General features: G+C 42.7%; 1 protein-coding gene across 2 annotated transcripts in view; it reads right to left on the bottom strand.

Moving 5' to 3' along the window:
- Positions 1 to 17675, bottom strand: part of LOC122559116 (hyaluronidase-Ba-like) — a 36772-nt gene that overhangs the window by 8763 nt on the left and 10334 nt on the right. For both annotated transcript variants that reach the window (XM_043708433.2, XM_043708432.2), the window contains exon 2: positions 12037 to 13036. In XM_043708433.2, coding sequence (XP_043564368.2) covers positions 12037 to 13020 — 984 coding nt within the window. In that variant the 5' untranslated portion in view covers positions 13021 to 13036. The remainder of the gene's footprint in view (positions 1 to 12036; positions 13037 to 17675) is intronic.

The raw sequence follows: 17675 nt of genomic DNA on the forward strand, positions 1-17675 counted from the left end.
TCTTAGTGAAGGATGACTTAGTGAAGGATGACATAGTACAGGAGTAAGAACGGCTCTTGGTTCAGAAAGTTAAGGAGTAGAAAAGTAAAATCACCAGGAATAGAGACTAGGAATAAAAAGTGTTAGAGATTCTGGTAGGAGCCTCTAACAGTATTTATGCATTATTGACCAAAATATTATTAAACAAAACTGATTGGAACTTGTAATAAAGGCAATGTAATGATTCTGGAGAGACTTCATCTGGACTGTTCGAAAATTCCTTCATAGGATGTGACCATCACTGGCAAATCTTGGCTGTCCTTAATTGCACTTGAACTGTGTGCCTCACTCAGCCATCTTAGGGGGCAATTAGGAGTCACCCACGTAGCTTAGAGTCTGGATGGGTTGGACCGAAGGATCTGTTTCCATGCTAGGAGAAAGTGAGGACTGCAGGTGCTGGAGATCAGAGCTTAAAAATGTGTTGCTGGAAAAGCGCAGTAGGTCAGGCAGCATCCAAGGAGCAGGAGAATTGACGTTTCGGACATGAGCCCTTCTTCTGTTTCCATGCTGTACATCTCTATGACTCTATGACTAGGTCAGACTGGGTAAAGATGGCAAACTTTCTTCCCTGAAGGATATTAGTGAAGCAGATGGGTTTTTCTGACAATTGAAGACATTTTTATGGTCATCATCACTGAGATCAATAACAGTAACAGCAAAATGGATTATTATTTAAATGGTGAAAAATTTGCAGAATGCTGCTGTGCAGAGGGATCTGGGTATCCTTGTGCATGAGTCACAAAAGGTTGGCTTGCAGGTGTAGTTGGTAATTAAGAAGACAAAATGGAATATTGTCCTTCATTGCTAGACAGATGGAATTTAAAACAGGAAGGTTATGCTGCAGCTATATAAGGTGCTAGTGAGGTCCCATATAGAGTACTATCTATAGTTTGGTCTTCTTACTTGTGAAAGGATATACGGGCACTAGAGGTGGTGCAGAGGAGGTTCACTAAGTTAATTCTGGAGTTGAGAGGGTTGGCTTATGAGGAGAGATTAAAGGGACTGGGACAATACTCATTGGAATTTACAAAAATGAGTGGGTGAGCATATTATAGAAACATATAAAATTATGAAGGAAATAGATAAAATAGAAGCAGGGAGGTTATTTCCACTAGTGGGTGAAACTAGAACTAGGGGACATAGCCTCAAAACAAGGGGGAGCAGATTTAGGGTTGAGTTGAGGAGGAACTTCTTCACCTAAAGGATTGTGAATCTGTGGAATACCCTGCCCAATGAGGCTACCTCAGTAAATGCTTTTAAGACAAAGATAAATTTTTGAACAGTGAAGGAATTAGCAGTTATGGTGAGAGGATGGGTAAGTGGACCTGAGCCCATGAAAAGGTCAGCCATGATGTTATTGAATAGTGCAGCATGCTTGATGCGCTGGATGGCCTCCTCCTCCTCCTATTTCCTATGTTCTTATGTTCTTATTCCAGGTTTAATTCAATTTAGATTCCATCATCTGCTGTGATGGGTGCACCAAGCAAACTGACCAAAGTGGTGTGGAAGAATGATTTGTAAAGTCCTTTTGTACTGAGTTTTTGAAGCAATGTGTTGTTGAGCTGATAAAGGATGATGCTATTTTATATGTAGTACTGTGTAATGAGACAGCTTTAATTAACAATCTCAAAGCAAAAGGTATTCTCTGGGAAAATTGATCGGAATGCATCTGAAGAGAAAATGGGCTATTGTGGCACAGTGGTATTGTCCCAACCTCTAGGCTGGTGGCCCAGGAGACCTGGGGGTGGGAGTGAGGGAGCCAAGTGTCATAACACGTCTGAACAGCTTGCTTAAAAGTATCTACAACTGAACAGTGACATACAGCAGCCATTAGCAGGAATCTCACATGAAACAGTTACATGGGGATGAGGAGAGATCAGTGGTTGATTGGGTAAATAGCTATTAAAGAAACAGTGGGAAACATTGAAGAAACAATTCAAGATTATTATCAAAAATACATTCCATTAAAAAAGTCAAAACTCAATGAGAAAATCCCATTCATGGCTTGCTTGAACAATTAAAGATATTAATGGATTAAAAGAAGAGATTTATAATGTTGCAAAGAACAGGAGACAGCCTGAGGATTGGGAGGGGTTCAGAGTTGGCAAATGGCCAATATAAACTGATAAAAATAGAATGAAAGCAAACTATTCAGAAATATGGAAACAGACTATAGGAGCTTTTCTTTAAATATATAGAAAGATAGTCAGTAATTAGCATGAACATTGGTCTTTTAGAAAGAGAGATGGGCTGTCCTGGGAGCTGGGTAAAAACAATGACTGCAGATGCTGGAAACCAGATTTTGGAGTAGGGTGGTGCTGGAAAAGCACAGCAGTTCAGGCAGCATCTAAGGAGCAGTAAAATTGACGTTTCGGGCAAAAGCCCTTCATCAGGAATACAGGCAGAGTGCTTGAAGGGTGGAGAGATAAATCCTGGGGTCCTGGGAGCTGGGATAATGACAGAAATATTGAACAGAGATTAATCTTATATTTTCAAAAGGGGGGTGTTATTGAGTTATGCTATATGTTAACACAAATAGAGGAATGGCTAATTAATAGACAGCAGAGAGTTGGGATAAAGGAGACATTTTCAGGATAGTAACCTGTGCCAGAAGGATCAGAGCTGGGGCCACATTTATTTACAATATATATTAATGAGGAAAGTGAATGTACTGCAGCCAAGTTTGTTGATCACACACGAATAAATGGGAAGGCTGATGATGAGGATGACAGAGTCTGCAGAGAGATATAGACAGGTTAAATGAGTAGGTTATGCACTTTGGAAGGAAGAATAGAGGAGCAGAATATTATTTAAATGAAGAAGATTGCAGAAAACTATAAACAGGGAATTGGGAGCCTTCATCCATAAATGGCAAAGAGCTAACATTCAAGTTCAATGAGTAATACGGAAGACAAATGGAATGTTGGCCTTTATGTGAAAGGAAATGGAATATAAAAGTAGAGAGCACTTGTTCAAATTAGACAAGATACCAGTCAGATCATAGCTGAAATACTGTGAGCAGTTTTGGGCACCTTATCTAGGGAAAGAGATACTGGTATTGGAGTACAGTCCAGAGAAGGTTAACTCAGCTGATCCCAGGTATGGAAGGGCTCTTTTATGAGAGGCTGAGTAGATTAGAAGAATGAATGACAAAATCATTGAAATATATAAGATTCTTAGAGGAATTAACAGGGTAGATGTGGAGAGGTTGCTTCCATTGTGGGAGAGTCTCAAACCAGAAGGCATCATCTCAGAATAAATAGCTGTATATTGAAGAAAGAGATGAAGAGGAATTTCTTCTCTCAGAGGGAGAATGAATCTGAGGAATTATTTAACACAGAGAGTATCGAGGCTGGATCATTAAGAATACTTAATGCTGAAATAGGCAGATTTTTAATCAGTAAAGGAATCAAGGGTTATGGGTAATAGGCAGGAGAGTGGAGTTGAGGATGATTAGATCAACCATGATTTCATTGAATGGTAGTGCAGACTTGATGGGCTGAATGGCCTATTTAAACTTCTATTTTTAGAGGGCTTTTTATTTGGCTAAATGTAAGTTGTCAGGTTTTCATCATGAGGTTTAACAAAATTTCTCACCCTATTTTACCAAAATCACCTCAGTAATTACCCATCCTGTCCTGCCTGCATCCCTAAAGTTCATTTCCAGCACCAACTTTACCATGTGTTGTTTCCGAAATACTATTCTGAAACTGCCTTGCTTGATCAAAGACATTTCCAGAAGTTATAGGAGAAGGGAAGGATGCTGCTGTGATTGTCTGACAAGGACCTGTAGGTTCTGGTGGACAGGGTGGTGGAAAGGAAAGGAGCCCTCTCCTCTCCTGGAGGACTAGCAGAAGAGGCCATGCCATCTCACCTGCACCCTAGTCCAAGGCAACCTCCTGGGTCAGTGTGGTCTTCATGATGTGGAGGAATGGCCAGCAATGCTACCCAGCCTGACTTCTGCCAGAACCACTCAGCTCCTGATCTTGTTATAGTCTTTGTTCAAATATGAATTCCAGAGGCGAAGTGAGGTATTGACTTTCAGTTCCTTAAGTTTCTCAATACTTTTACACTGCTGATATTAATTACTTTAGATTCCTGACTCTCATTAGCCCCTTGGTTACTCTCTATTTCCAAGGCTAACTTGTCTCTCCCACTATGAAGATGGACACACTGGGTGGAAGCTTACCAGGGTCTGACCGATATGGATGATGGTGAGACTTGTGACAGAATGGGACAAGACATCCAGCAAGACTCACCTTGATACTGGGAGCCTGTTTGGGTGGTGTAAAGGAGCAAAGAGATCTCAGATACAAACACACTGACCACTAAAGCATTGGATGCTGCATCCAGACGGACAGAATAGAAAGTTTGAGAAGTTATATTAAACCTGTACTGACCCCAGTTAGAGCACATCTATGAGCACTTCAGGCAGTCTGGTCACCATCTTAGTAAAAAGAATCTAGAGGCACTGATGAGGCTCAGGGAAGGTTTATGAGGATGATGCCAGAAAGATCAAGGAAGGATTGACCAGCTGGGTCTGTTTTCTCACGGGAAAAGGCTGAGGGTAATCTATTGGAAGGTTTTGATTGTGTGGATACAGAGTGGATGTTTCCTCTTGTGGGGAAGAGCAGAACATAGGGCCACTAGTAACAAAGAGTCACTGAGAGATCAGTAATTCAGGAGAAATGCCATTAACCGGACAGCAGTGAGAATTTGGAATTCCCCCTGACAGGGAATGGGAAGGCAATGAGTGTCAATGTTCCTCTGCTTCTCTGTCATTATCTGATGTAATTGAGAAAGGCTCATCATTGCATTTTGAAAATTATGGCATGATCAGTCAGAGTTAGCATGGTTTTCAGAAAGGAAAATTATATTTGACAAATGTATCCAGTGTTTTTTCAGTATTAAACTATATGTATTTAAAGGAAACCAGCAGATGCGATATACTTGGATTTTTGAGAGGCATTTGATATGGTTAATGAACAAGACAAGTGCCCTTGTTTCATAATATATTATGATGGATTAGTAAATGGACAAGAAGCAGATAGTAGGGATAAATAGGTAGGTTGTGATTAGTGAGTGTTTGAGGATCGGTGTTGAGACCTCTGTTATTTGCAATCCGTATGTCTGGTTTAGACAGAGACAAAGAGTACTGTATCCAGGTTTGCTGATGATACAAAGCTAGGTGGCAGTGCAAGCTGTAAAGAGACAAAAAGGCAGCAAAGACACATTGACAGGTTAAATGAGTAAACTGTAACGAGGAGAACTGTGAGTTGTTCACTTTGTTTGTAAGATGAGAAAAATAGAGTATTTTTTAAAAACTCATTAATATTGATGTTCAAGGATAGTTGGGTGTGCTGTTACAAGCACAAAGTCCTTTATAGCAAGGGATTTGTTGTACAAGGATAAAAAAAGTCCTTCTACAATTGTATAGTGTTTTGATGAGACTACACCCAGGTGCAGTTTTGGTCTCCACCTTTAAGAAAGGATGTAGGTCTGTATTTACAGAACTTAGGAACAGGAATAGACCATTCAGCCTGTTAGGCTGCTCTGCCATTCAAAAATGTCATGGCTGATTGAACACATCAATGCCTTTTACCGACCCCATCCCCATACCCCTGTACACCACTGTCAGAAATCTATTCATCTCTACTTTAAATAAACTCTTAGACTCAGCTTCCACAGTCTTCTGTGGTAGAGAATTCCAAAGATTCACAACACTCTGAGTAAAATAATTCCCTCTCTTCTCCATCCTAAATTACTACCCTATTTTTAAATTGTGTCCCTGCACTGGACTCCCCATCCAGGGGAAATATCTAACCTGCATCTTCCCTGCTCTGTCACTTTAAATAAGCTATAGATTTTATTGAGATCCCTTGTCATTCTTCAAAACTCAAGACAATACAACCCCAGTTTGCCTTATCTTGCCTGCGACAATCCCGCTATCCCAGGAACAAATCTGGGGAACTTTCATTGCACTCTCTCTTTGGCAATAGTATTTTTCCTGAGATAAGGACGCAAGCTGCACGCATTACTCCAGGTGCTGTCTGAACAAACTCCTGTAAAATGAAGCAAGATTTCCCTACTCCTATACTAAAATCCTCCTGTGATAAAGGCTAACATCCCATTAGCCTTCTTAATAACTTGCTGCAACTGTATGGTTGCCTTCAGTGATTGATTGACAAGGACACTCAGGTTCCTTTGTACACTTTCTAACCTCTTACTATTTAATAAATACGGTGCCCATCTGTTTCTCCTGCCAGAGTGGAGATATCTGTCACATTATAATATATCTGACATGTTTTTGCCCACTGACTGCTCTCCAAATTGTTCTGAAAATGTTTCAAATCTCCCTCACAACATACATTTCCACTTGGCTTTGAATCATCCACAAATTTAGACACATTACATTTGGTTCCCACTTCCAAATCATTGATAAATTTTGTCAACAGCTGGGGCCGAAGTACTGATCCTGTGGTATCCCACTAGTCTCAGTATGCCAAACTGAAAATAGGTCATCTATTACTCTTCTCTGGTTTCTGACTCTGAGTCAATCATTAATCTATGCCTGTAGATTGCCTCCTAAACTACATGCTTCAATTTTATTAACCATCCTCCTGTGAGGGATATTATCAAAGGTTTATGAAAATCCAACATACTACATCTATTGACCATCTTTATTAGTTAGTTTTTGTGAGTAACACCGTAAAACAAAACTTCAACAAGTTTGTCAAACAAGAGTTCCATTCACATATTCATATTGAGTATTTGGCAACTTCTCTCTGTTTGTGCCTTTAGATTGTTGAGCTTGATGTGAATGCTGAACACACTGAAATAAGGTGCCCTTGACTTTGTTTTTTGACGTTATTTTGCATTCGAGATGTTATTTGATGCTCAGATTTATTTTTCCTGCTTCCTAGGCTCCTTCACAACTTTTCTATTTACTGTTGCCATCTTAACTCCTGTCCAATTTGGGTTACCCCATTAGGTTTCCATCCACTTAACAAACTTATTTAAATCAACCCCAACATCATTAGTATCTGGGAGCACATCAGTCTCAGTCCTGTTAGCCTGTCACCTGTTCATCTTTTTTAGGTCCCACCTGCACCAGACCTGTACCCAATGCCCACTCTCCAGCTCTCCAGCCATGTGCTCAATTGATCAATGCCCTTGTTCTTAAAGTGCTATCAGTGATCCTCAGATTATTGCTCTTGATATCTTGCTTTTAAATTTCCTTCCTACCTCCCTGACTTCTACATGTGGGACCTCATCTCTCTTCTTATCTACCAATGTGGACCATGACTCCAAGATGATCCCCCTCACACAGCAGGGTGCCCTGCAGCCTCTCCATGACATCCTTGGCCCTGGCACTATGTTGGGGAACACAGTTTACTGCCACAGAAAAGCTTTTTGAAGCAATGAGGGGAATACTTTGAGACAGAGTGGCACCAAGAGCCTTTAAGTTAAGGAACATCTTAACCAATGTATTGGTTTGGCTATGGTATGTTACAAAGTTGGAAATGCAGGACAGTGGAAATATCCAGAACCTGTGAAATTACCATATCCATTCCCCCCACCCAGTATATCTCTCACACACTGTCTCCCCTCCATTCTATCCCTTTCCCCTTCCCCCAGCCCCTGTGGGCTAAAAGATAGAAAATCCAAGAAAGCTTAAAAGAAAGAATTGTAATAAGACCTATGTCCACCATTCAAACTATCAAACTGTCTAGAGAGCTGTGTGACATGGTCTTCGAAATCAATAAAACTGAGAGAGACTCTTTAACCCATAATCACCCCCTGACTTGATCTTCAGAATGTTGTCTATTTTTTTCCACCCATAATATGTGCCAAACTGTCTTTCTTTTGTCGATCATATTTGTGGTTGAGTGTGTGTTATTGTGGTTTTAAAGGGGTATAGTTTAATCTGTATAGTAGTAGATTAAAATTCTTTGTTTCATTGCCATTTGTTAAAGTGGTATGTTATAATAAATATAATTATTTTGTGTAAAATGATGAAACCTGGTGTGAATTGCATTAGTCCTGAACAGTCAGGGAACTGGATCACCTTGATGCATCTTTCAGATTTCCGTGGTGGTTCGGGAACAGTAGTGCCAATAATTGGTCTGGAAAAGAGAATGGTGGCAGGTAGGGAAATTACTGTCCGGAAACATGAAGTCAGTGCAACAGCAAAGTGGCACAAAAGAACCTCAAAAGACTTTAATGCCAAAGCCATGCGTCAGGAAGTATCTGGGAAGCAAAAACTCGAAAGCAGAAGATTTTGAATAAAGGAAGGAACATAAATGGAAATACTCCCCAGATCAGTCGAGTGGAGCAGCAAAACAAGATGGTAGCTCCAGGAATGAGTTTACCATTAACACAGCCATTCAGAGAACTGAGGGTCCCCAACAAAGGGAATTCTGGAAGTGGAACAAATCTCGGCAATTTACAACAGCAGCAAACTTGCAGGCAAAAGAGCAACATGTTTTCATATAATGTCGATCTAATAGCTGCTGTTCTTATCAGGCAAAGTGTGGAACAAAATATTATAAAATGTGAGACTTTAATCAAAGCATCCAACATTTACTTTAAACCCAAAATAAATTTAATCATAGATGAGGTAATATGTCATCAATGATCTCAGCATTGGGAGAATTAATTGAGATGTTTTAAACAGATCTATTAACAAGACATTGTAGGTGTGAAGATTAGAAGGATGAATTAATGTGAGATCACACTGCATTTGGGAAAAGGAATTAAAAATTGCCATATTTCCATCAATGGACTTAGCATTGAACAGGAAATCCATGATGAATGGAGATTAAGGCCCAAGCTTAGACAATTCTTTGAGGAAACACTAGAACTCCTTCTCAGAGGTCTGGATGTACAGACCCCAGGATGGTGTCATCATCTTCTCAAAAGCTGACTAAAATAGCAAAAGGATAAGAATAGATGAGATTGACCAGATAAGGTTGTTCATGATGGGGTCAGAGCAGAGCCACAAGTGCAGTGAGTTCCCAGCAAGGAGGAACTGAGTGCTATCAATGTGGGAGATGGGGACTTTACATGAATTCTACAAAGCAGCAACACCTTTATCACCACAGAAACAGGAAAGTCAATACCATCAGAAAGTGTCCAGATAATTTGAAACCATACCGAAGAGAAAGTCCAAGCAAATAGAATAAATAACAAAATCCATCTCCCTGATTAAGATTAAAGAGAGTTAATGGAAATTAAAGGTACAAGAGTTTGAAACAGAATTTAAACTTAATGCAGAGTAGCTGTAATGATAATGGCTAGCATTTACAGTGGTTGAAGTGTGTGAATGTGAATATAAATGTTGGTACATGGGACATCGATGTTGTGGCCATTTTGGAGACATGGATTGAGCGGGGACAGGAATGGTTGTTGTAGGTTCCGAGATTTAGATATTTCAGTAAGAACAGCGAAGGTGATAAAAAAGGGGGAGGTGTGGCATTGTTAGTCAAGGACAGTATTACGGTGGCAGAAAGGATGTTTGAGGACTCGTCTACTGAGGTAGTGTGGGCTGAGGATAGAAACAGGAAAGGAGAGATCATCCTGTTGGGAGTTTTCTATAGGCCTCCTAACAGTTCCAGGGATGTAGAGGAAAGGATAGCAAAGATAATTCTGGATATGAATGAGAGTGAGAGATCTCAGTGTCCATGTACATAGATCCCTGAAGGTTTCCACCTAATTGACAGGGTTGTTAAGAAGGCATACAGTATGTTAGCTTTTATTGGTAGAGGGATTGAGTTTCAGAACCATGCAGCTGTACAAAACTCTGGTGTGGCCACATTTGGAGTATTGTGTACAGTTCTGGTCACCATGTTATATAAAGGATGTGGAAGCTTTGGAAACGGTTCAGAGGAGATTTACTAAGATGTTGCCTGATATGAAGGGAAGGTCTTATGAGGAAAGGCTGAGGGACCTGAGGCTGTGTTCGTTAGAGAGAAGAAGGTTGAGAGGTCACTTAATTGAGACATATAAGATAATCAGAGGGTGAGATAGCATAGACAGTGAGAGCCTTTTTCCTCGGATAGTGATGGCTAGCATGAGGGGACATGGCTTTAAACTGAAGGGTGATAGATATAGGACAGATGTCAGAAGTAGTTTCGTTACTCAGAGTAGTAGGGGCATGGAATGCCCTGTCTGCAACAGTAGTAGGCTCACCAACTTTAAGGACATTTAAGTGGTCATTGGATAAACATATAGAACATAGAACATAGAACATAGAAGAATACAGCGCAGTACAGGCCCTTCGGCCCTCGATGTTGCGCCGATCCAAGCCCACCTAACCTACACTAGCCCACTATCCTCCATATGCCTATCCAATGCCCGCTTAAATGCCCATAATGAGGGAGAGTCCACCACTGCTACTGGCAGGGCATTCCATGAACTCACGACTCGCTGAGTAAAGAACCTACCCCTAACATCTGTCCTATACCTACCCCCCCCTTAATTTAAAGCTATGCCCCCTTGTAATAGCTGACTCCATACGTGGAAAAAGATTCTCACTGTTGACCCTATCTAAACCCCTAATCATCTTATACACCTCTATCAAGTCACTCCTAAACCTTCTTTTCTCCAATGAAAACAACCCCAAGTGCCTCAGCCTTTCCTCATACGATATGGATGAGAATGGAATAGTGTAGGTTAGATGGGCTTCAGATTGGTTCCACAGGTTGGTGCAACATGGAGTGCTGTTGCGCTATACTGCGCTATAATGTTCTATGTTCTAAGGGCCTGTACTGCGCTATAATGTTCTATGTTCTAAGACTCCAAATTCTTTATTAAATTATGCCCAGGAGATTTTGTCAGACACCCCCTTAACTATTCAGGCAGTATTATTTTAATCATCTACCATTTGGAATCTCCTTTGGCACCATGAATATTTAGGAGATTGATGTCAAGACTTATGAAACAAAACAAGGAACTATTTTTCACCTGGACAATATCTAGTGACTGTACAGACAGAAGGGAAACATGACAGTGGGTCAGGGAAAAGTTAAGGGAACTATAAATACTTACAATTAGATGCTAATTCAAGAACAACAATTACATTTTAAGAACACATGTTTATGAAGAGAAGGAACCAGTGTGTGTATCCAAGGAAGTCAAGGCCCATGAGTAAATTTCCATCACCGCAGCTCCTTCCAAACCCACATCCAGTATCGTTGCTTGTTGTTTTTTTTTAACTCTATCAGCCATTGATCTGTCCATCTGCCCAATCATTTAATACCCTCTTGTAACCTAAGATCTTCCTCTTCACCTTAGACTGAAAGAATCTATCAATCTTCGTCTGGAAGATACTGAATGAATACACCCTTACTGCCCTCTTGGGGCAGAGATCCCAAAGCCTCCACACCCTCTGAGTGAAGAAATTCCTCCTCTTCTTGGCTCCAAAGGGCTTCCCTTACTCTGAATCCCCTACCTCCCCAGCAAGAGGAAACATTCTTCCTGCATTTGCCCAGTCACACCTTATGAGAATTTGTATTTTTCAATAAAATCACCTCTCAATCTTCTAAACTCCAGAGAATACAGGGAGCCTCCTCAATCTCTCTTCATACGATAGTCCTGCATTCCAGGGATCAGTCTGGTGAAACTTCACTGCACTCCTTCTATGGAAAGCTTATCTTTCCTTAGGTAGAGAGATCAAAGCTGTACAAAAGGTATGGTCTCATTGAGGCTGTATATAACCGCAGTCAGATAGCTTTACGCTGATCCTCAAACTCTTCTCTAATAAAGGTCACATACCATTCGCTTTATTCACTTGCTTAGCTGCACGTTAAATTTCATTGGCACATCAAGTCCCTTTGAAGTTTAACACTTTCCAGCCTATCACTGTCATAGAGCCTCATATTTCTTCAACTCTGTTAATTATTAACTGAGAAATTGAACCATTTTCATAGAATCATACAGCCCTTTGTACCATCAAGTCTATATCAACATTTGTTTTATTTTCCAGCATCCACCTACCTGTGTCATTGGGTTGAAGGTGTAAGCATAGTGTGATCGAGAGTATACAAACACAGGTGGTGCATACGCTGAGTCCACTGTCAATGACACACGCATGGCCTCTTGCACCCGTGCTCTCACAAACTGCCTTCCTTGTTCCGAAGATTTTAAGATTTCCTCCATGTAGATAGAGGGATATAAAGCATTGCTTTTGGACCAGAGCCACTGCAGCTGATTATTGCGTTCAAACTCAATATTAGGGCAGCGCCCATTGTAACTGGAGAAGTTGTCATTGTAATGGTAATTGTAACAGTCCGGGAAGAGGTAGTAACCCCACAATGCCTGGGGCCTCATTGACTGACCCACCCTCAGAGTTTGAGTCATGAACTTGTTTGCTGCTGTGTCAAACTCCGATTGCGCCTGTTTCAGAACTCGAGCAGGAGACCAGTCAGGGTGCCTGGCTCGAACCAGCTCCTCCGACTTCTCACGATAGATGGCTTTAGTGCCCCAGTTACGTACCCACTGGGGTCTCCACTCCTCCCAGTCAATGACTGCCAGACCCTTGTAGTATTTGGAGGGCAAATACTTATCAATGTCAGCCTGCATCTTTCTCGTGTGTTCATTTAGGCTAGTGTTCTGGGGACAGCCCCCATTCACCACGTTTTTGTTTTCATAGTAAGGATATTTGCCCAACTGATAGGTATAAAATATTGTGATATTCCCGCCCATGAAAACTTCATTCTCATTGGTCACTATATTAAAGTCATTCAGGTGGAGATCAACACCACGGTGAGTCCTGCATTTTTCTGTCGGAATGTTCCAAATGACCAGAAAGGGCTTGTTCTCCATAATAGGGGGCATGGTTTGTTTGATGGGCTGACCCTGAGCTCCGCGCAGGATCAGGAGCAAGCACAGTGCTGTGCTGAAGGTAAGGATACTGGCTGCACTCGAAGACGAGCTGCCCTGGCGACAATGATAACCTGCTTCATACCAGCTAATGTCCATCGGTCACTTGTCCAACCTGTGACAACCATCAAAGTTGTTAGTTTGTATCTCGGCAACAAGCAACTGGTGACAAGTAATGAAGTAATAAACTGTGATTCACAAATCTTTCAGTTACCATGGTTACATATTGTGGAGCTCTGAACAGCAGCATTTTCACTGCACAAGGTCTTAAGAGATTTCATCATTATAATGAAAATTAAAAATTTAAACATTGAAAGGATTGAGTGTTAGAGAGAAACATTGACCAATCAGCTCCAAGCCAAGCATTTCTCTAGCGACATCAACCAATAGGCCTCGAGTTCCCAAACCTTTGAAAAATTCTTCAAGCTGACCATTTGTCTTGTCTTATTTTTCTCGAATAAGTTTCCCAAATGCTCTACAGGCGCAGAAATGGAACAGTGATGGGGTCAGAGCAGAGATGGAGCAAGGACAGAATGGAGATGGAGTGAAGACAGCTCAGTGACAGAGCAGAGACGGAGCAGTGGTCGAGTGGAGACAGAGTAGGGATGAAACAGAGACAAAGAGGGTTGGGTAGTCTGATTGAAGAAACAATGCAGAAAGAGCAGAGCAGAGTAGCAATGGAGCAGTGATGGAGTTTAAGTGGAGATAAAACAGGTGGACCAGAGACAGGTCAAAGACAAATCAAAAATCCAACAGTGACAGATCAGAGATAGAGTGGAGTCAGATTGGAGACAGCTTACAGACAGAGCACAGGCAGATTGGTGATGGGATGCAGACAAAACCAAGATGCAATGGTGACAGAATTGAGATAAATTGAACACAATGAAAACAGAATGGAGTTGGAGTTTGCAATGGAGTCAGAGTGGAGAATGAGCAAAGATAGAATAAATATTTCGCGCAGAGAGTGGTGCATGTATAGAATGAGCTGCCAGAGGAAGTGGTAGAGGCTGGAACAATTACAACATTTAAAAGGCACCTGGATAGATACATGCATTAGAAGGGTTTGGAGGGATATGGGACAAATACTGGTGAATACTAGATTAGTTTAGGATATCTGGTTGGAAAAAGTGAGGTCTGCAGACGCTGGAGATCAAAGCTGAAACTTTATTGCTGGAACAGCACAGCAGGTCAGACAGCATCTAGGGAAAAGGAGATTCGACGGGAAGGGCATGTGCCCGAAACGTCGAATCTCCTTTTCCCTAGATGCTGTCTGACCTGCTGTGCTGTTCCAGCAATAAAGTTTCAGCTAGGATATCTGGTTGCCATGGATCAGTTGGACTAAAGGGTCTGTTTCCTTGCTCTATAACTATATGACCCCATGACTCTAAAGACTGAGCAGACACAGATTGGAGATGGAGTGGAGATGTAGCAGAGGCAGAACAGACTGGAAATGGAGTGATGATAGAACTGATGAGCTCATAGATAGTGACAGGACAGAAGGAGGCTATTCAGCCTATCATGTGTGGAGAAGTCAACAAAACTCTGACCATACTATTCCCATTTTCTAGCTCTTGTTCAATACCCCTGGAGGCAATGGAAACACAAGCGAATATCTAAATACTGCTTAAATTTTACAATGGGTTCTTTTCAGGCAGTGAGTTCCAGACTCCTGCCATTCTCCGACTGAAACATATTTCTCTTCAACCTCCTCTTTGCCTTCTACTTCTTCCTTAAATCTCTATGGTCCATGGATGGTCAGTGGATAGACAGTGGGTGGTCAGGGAGTGGTCTGTGGGTGGTCAGTGGGTAGACAGAGGGTGGTCAGTGGGTAGTCAGTGGGTGGTCAGTGGGTGGTCAGTGGGTGGTCAGTGAGTAAGATAGCGGGTGGTCAGGGAGTGGTCCATGGGTGGTCAGTGGGTAGACAGTAGGTGGTCAATGAGTAGTCAGTGGATGGTCAGTGGGTGGACAGTGGGTAGTCAGTGGATGGTCAGTGGGTGGACAGTGGGTGGTCAGTGAGTAAGACAGTGGGTGGTCAGGGAGTGGTCCATGGGTGATCAGTGGGTAGATAGTGGGTGATCAGTGGGTGGTCAGTGAGTATGGATGGTGGGTGGTCAGTGGGTGGTCAGTGAGTAGTCAGTGAGTGGTCAGTGGGTAGACAGTGGGTGGTCAGTGGGTAGACAGTGGGTGATCAGTGGGTGGTCAGTGAGTATGGATGGTGGGTGGTCAGTGGGTGGTCAGTGAGTAGACAGTGGGTGGTCAGTGGGTAGACAGTGGGTGGTCAGTGAGTAGTCAGTGGGTGGTCAGTGAGTATAGACAGTGAGTGGTCAGTGGGTGGACAGTGAGTATAGACAGTGGGTGGTCAGTGGATAGACAGTGGGTGGTCAGTGGGTGAACAGTGGGTGGTCAGTGGGTAGTCAGTGAGTGGTGAGTGGTCATTGAGCAGTCAATGGGTGGTCTGTGGGTGGACAGTGAAAGGGCAATGACCTGGAGATTTGCAGCAGAGCTCGGGACCGGAAATGGTTCCAGACTGGGATGGACATAAATAAGGAAAGTTTGAAAATTGAACGCATATGTCCATCCCAGTCTTGGACCATTTCCTGTCCCGAGCTCTGCTGCAAATCTCCAGGTCATTGCCCTTTCACTGTCCACCCACTGACTGCTCACTGACCACTCACTGTCTACCCACTGACCACTCACTGACTACCCACTGACCACCCACTGTCCACCTACTGACCACCCACTGTCTACCCACTGACCACCCACTGTCCACCTACTGACCACCCACTGTCTACCCACTGACCACCCGCTGTCTATACTCACTGACCACCCACTGTCTACTCACTGACCACCCACTGACCATGCAATGTCTATACTCACTGACCACCCACTGTCCACCCACTGATCACCCACTGTCTACCCACTGACCACCCACTGACCACTCACTGACTACTCACTGACCACCCACTGTCTACCCACTGACCACCCACTGTCTACCCACTGACCACTCACTGACTACCCACTGTCTACTCATTGACCATCCACTGTCCACCCACTCCGTGACCACCCACTGTCTTACTCACTGACCACCCACTGTCCACCCACTGACCACCCACTGACTACCCACTGACCACCCACTGTCTACCCACTGACCACCCACAGACCACTCCCTGACCACCCACTGTCTGACCCACTGACCACCCACCGTCTTCTCACTGACCACCCACTTACTATTCATTGACCACCTACTGACCACCCACTGTCTACCCATTGGCCATCCACTTACTACTCACTGACCACCCATTGACCATCCATTGACTATCCCCAGCCACCCACCAACCATTCACTGAGCACCCCCTAGCTACTCCCCAGCTCTTAAACACCCAACTACGCACCCACCCACACGCCCATTATCCAGCCACCCACTGACCACCACCACCTTACCCAGCCAACTATTCACCCACCTAGAAATATGAAAAGAGCCTCTTGACAGTCCAAATGGAAACCTATCGAAATGAAACAATTATTTAGTTCTTGCTTGAGGTCTCTGAATGAAGGGACAGCCTCGTGTCTCTAAGCCAGCAGCGGTGAAATCCACTCACAGAGAGTGATTGTGAGATGGAGTTTCTGTGTATGGCACACTCTCAGGATTAATGGATTACAGTCCAATACCGGAAACAAGACCAACTTTGGTTCTCCACAACACACGACTCTGATATTTAGAAATTAAAGTTAGGAAAGTTGGTAAATGATCGGATAAAAGCTCTTTGTTCTCACATGCCCAGATATTTCCCTGGCAGCTTCAAATCCAGTTTTAATCTTTGCAAAGACTGTTTAAAATGGCAATGTCCAAGCACGAGGCTGTCAGAGCCCAGAACAGTTCATGGTTAGATGGATGACACCAGCCCAGGGACAAGAGTGTGGCCTTGTCCTCAGTATCTTTGGCTTAGGAAGGAGTTTTTAAAAATCTCAATCAGGAGTCCAACGGAGAGGCTATTATGAAGTACAAACTTTTCAAACAATGAAAAAAATAGGAGAACTCAGACTGGAAGGAACAATGTGGAGGGTTACAAGGAAAGAGCAGGAGAATGGCACAAAGTCAGGGTGCTCTTTCAGAGACGGTGCAGCAGAATGATGGGCTAAATGGCCTATCAGCTGCATAGTAACAATTCTGTGTACAACATTTCAGCCCTTCAACTTGCTCCACCTTTCAATACGATCACTGGAGGATCTCCTCCCACAACCCTCTCCTCATACCCTTTGGTGACAGGATGGGCCCCATTTAGATTAACTCCCCAAGCTCACTACATCAGCATATAGTTAGGGCAAGAGTAAGAAATAGCAATGTCTGAGGGGAGCTAGGACAAAGAAAATGTAATAAAGTCTAATTTAGATTTAGAAAGCATTTATGTGAATGCACAAAGTGTGGTAAATAAAGTCGGTGAGCTTCGAGTACAGATTGCTACATGGTAAATCTATAACAGAAACGTGGCTCAAAGAAAAGCAGGACTGGGTGTTAGATATTTCTGGACATAAGGAAAGTTTTGAAGCTCAGGAAAATGATCCTTTGTTCATTTATGGGATGTGGGTTTGCTGGAGCTGGGACACAATTAATTGTTCATCCCTTGAGAAGGCGGTGGGAGGGATGACAATATATTTCCAAGTGAGGTTGGTGAGTGGCTTGGACAGGAATTTGCAGGTGATGGTGTTCCATGTATCTGCTGCCATTTCTTCGAGATGGAAGTGATTGTGGGTTT

The sequence above is a fragment of the Chiloscyllium plagiosum genome, unplaced genomic scaffold (assembly GCF_037043375.1).
Source record: "Chiloscyllium plagiosum isolate Xiang-an unplaced genomic scaffold, Cpla_swu_hap1 HiC_scaffold_14, whole genome shotgun sequence".
NCBI lineage: Eukaryota > Metazoa > Chordata > Chondrichthyes > Orectolobiformes > Hemiscylliidae > Chiloscyllium > Chiloscyllium plagiosum.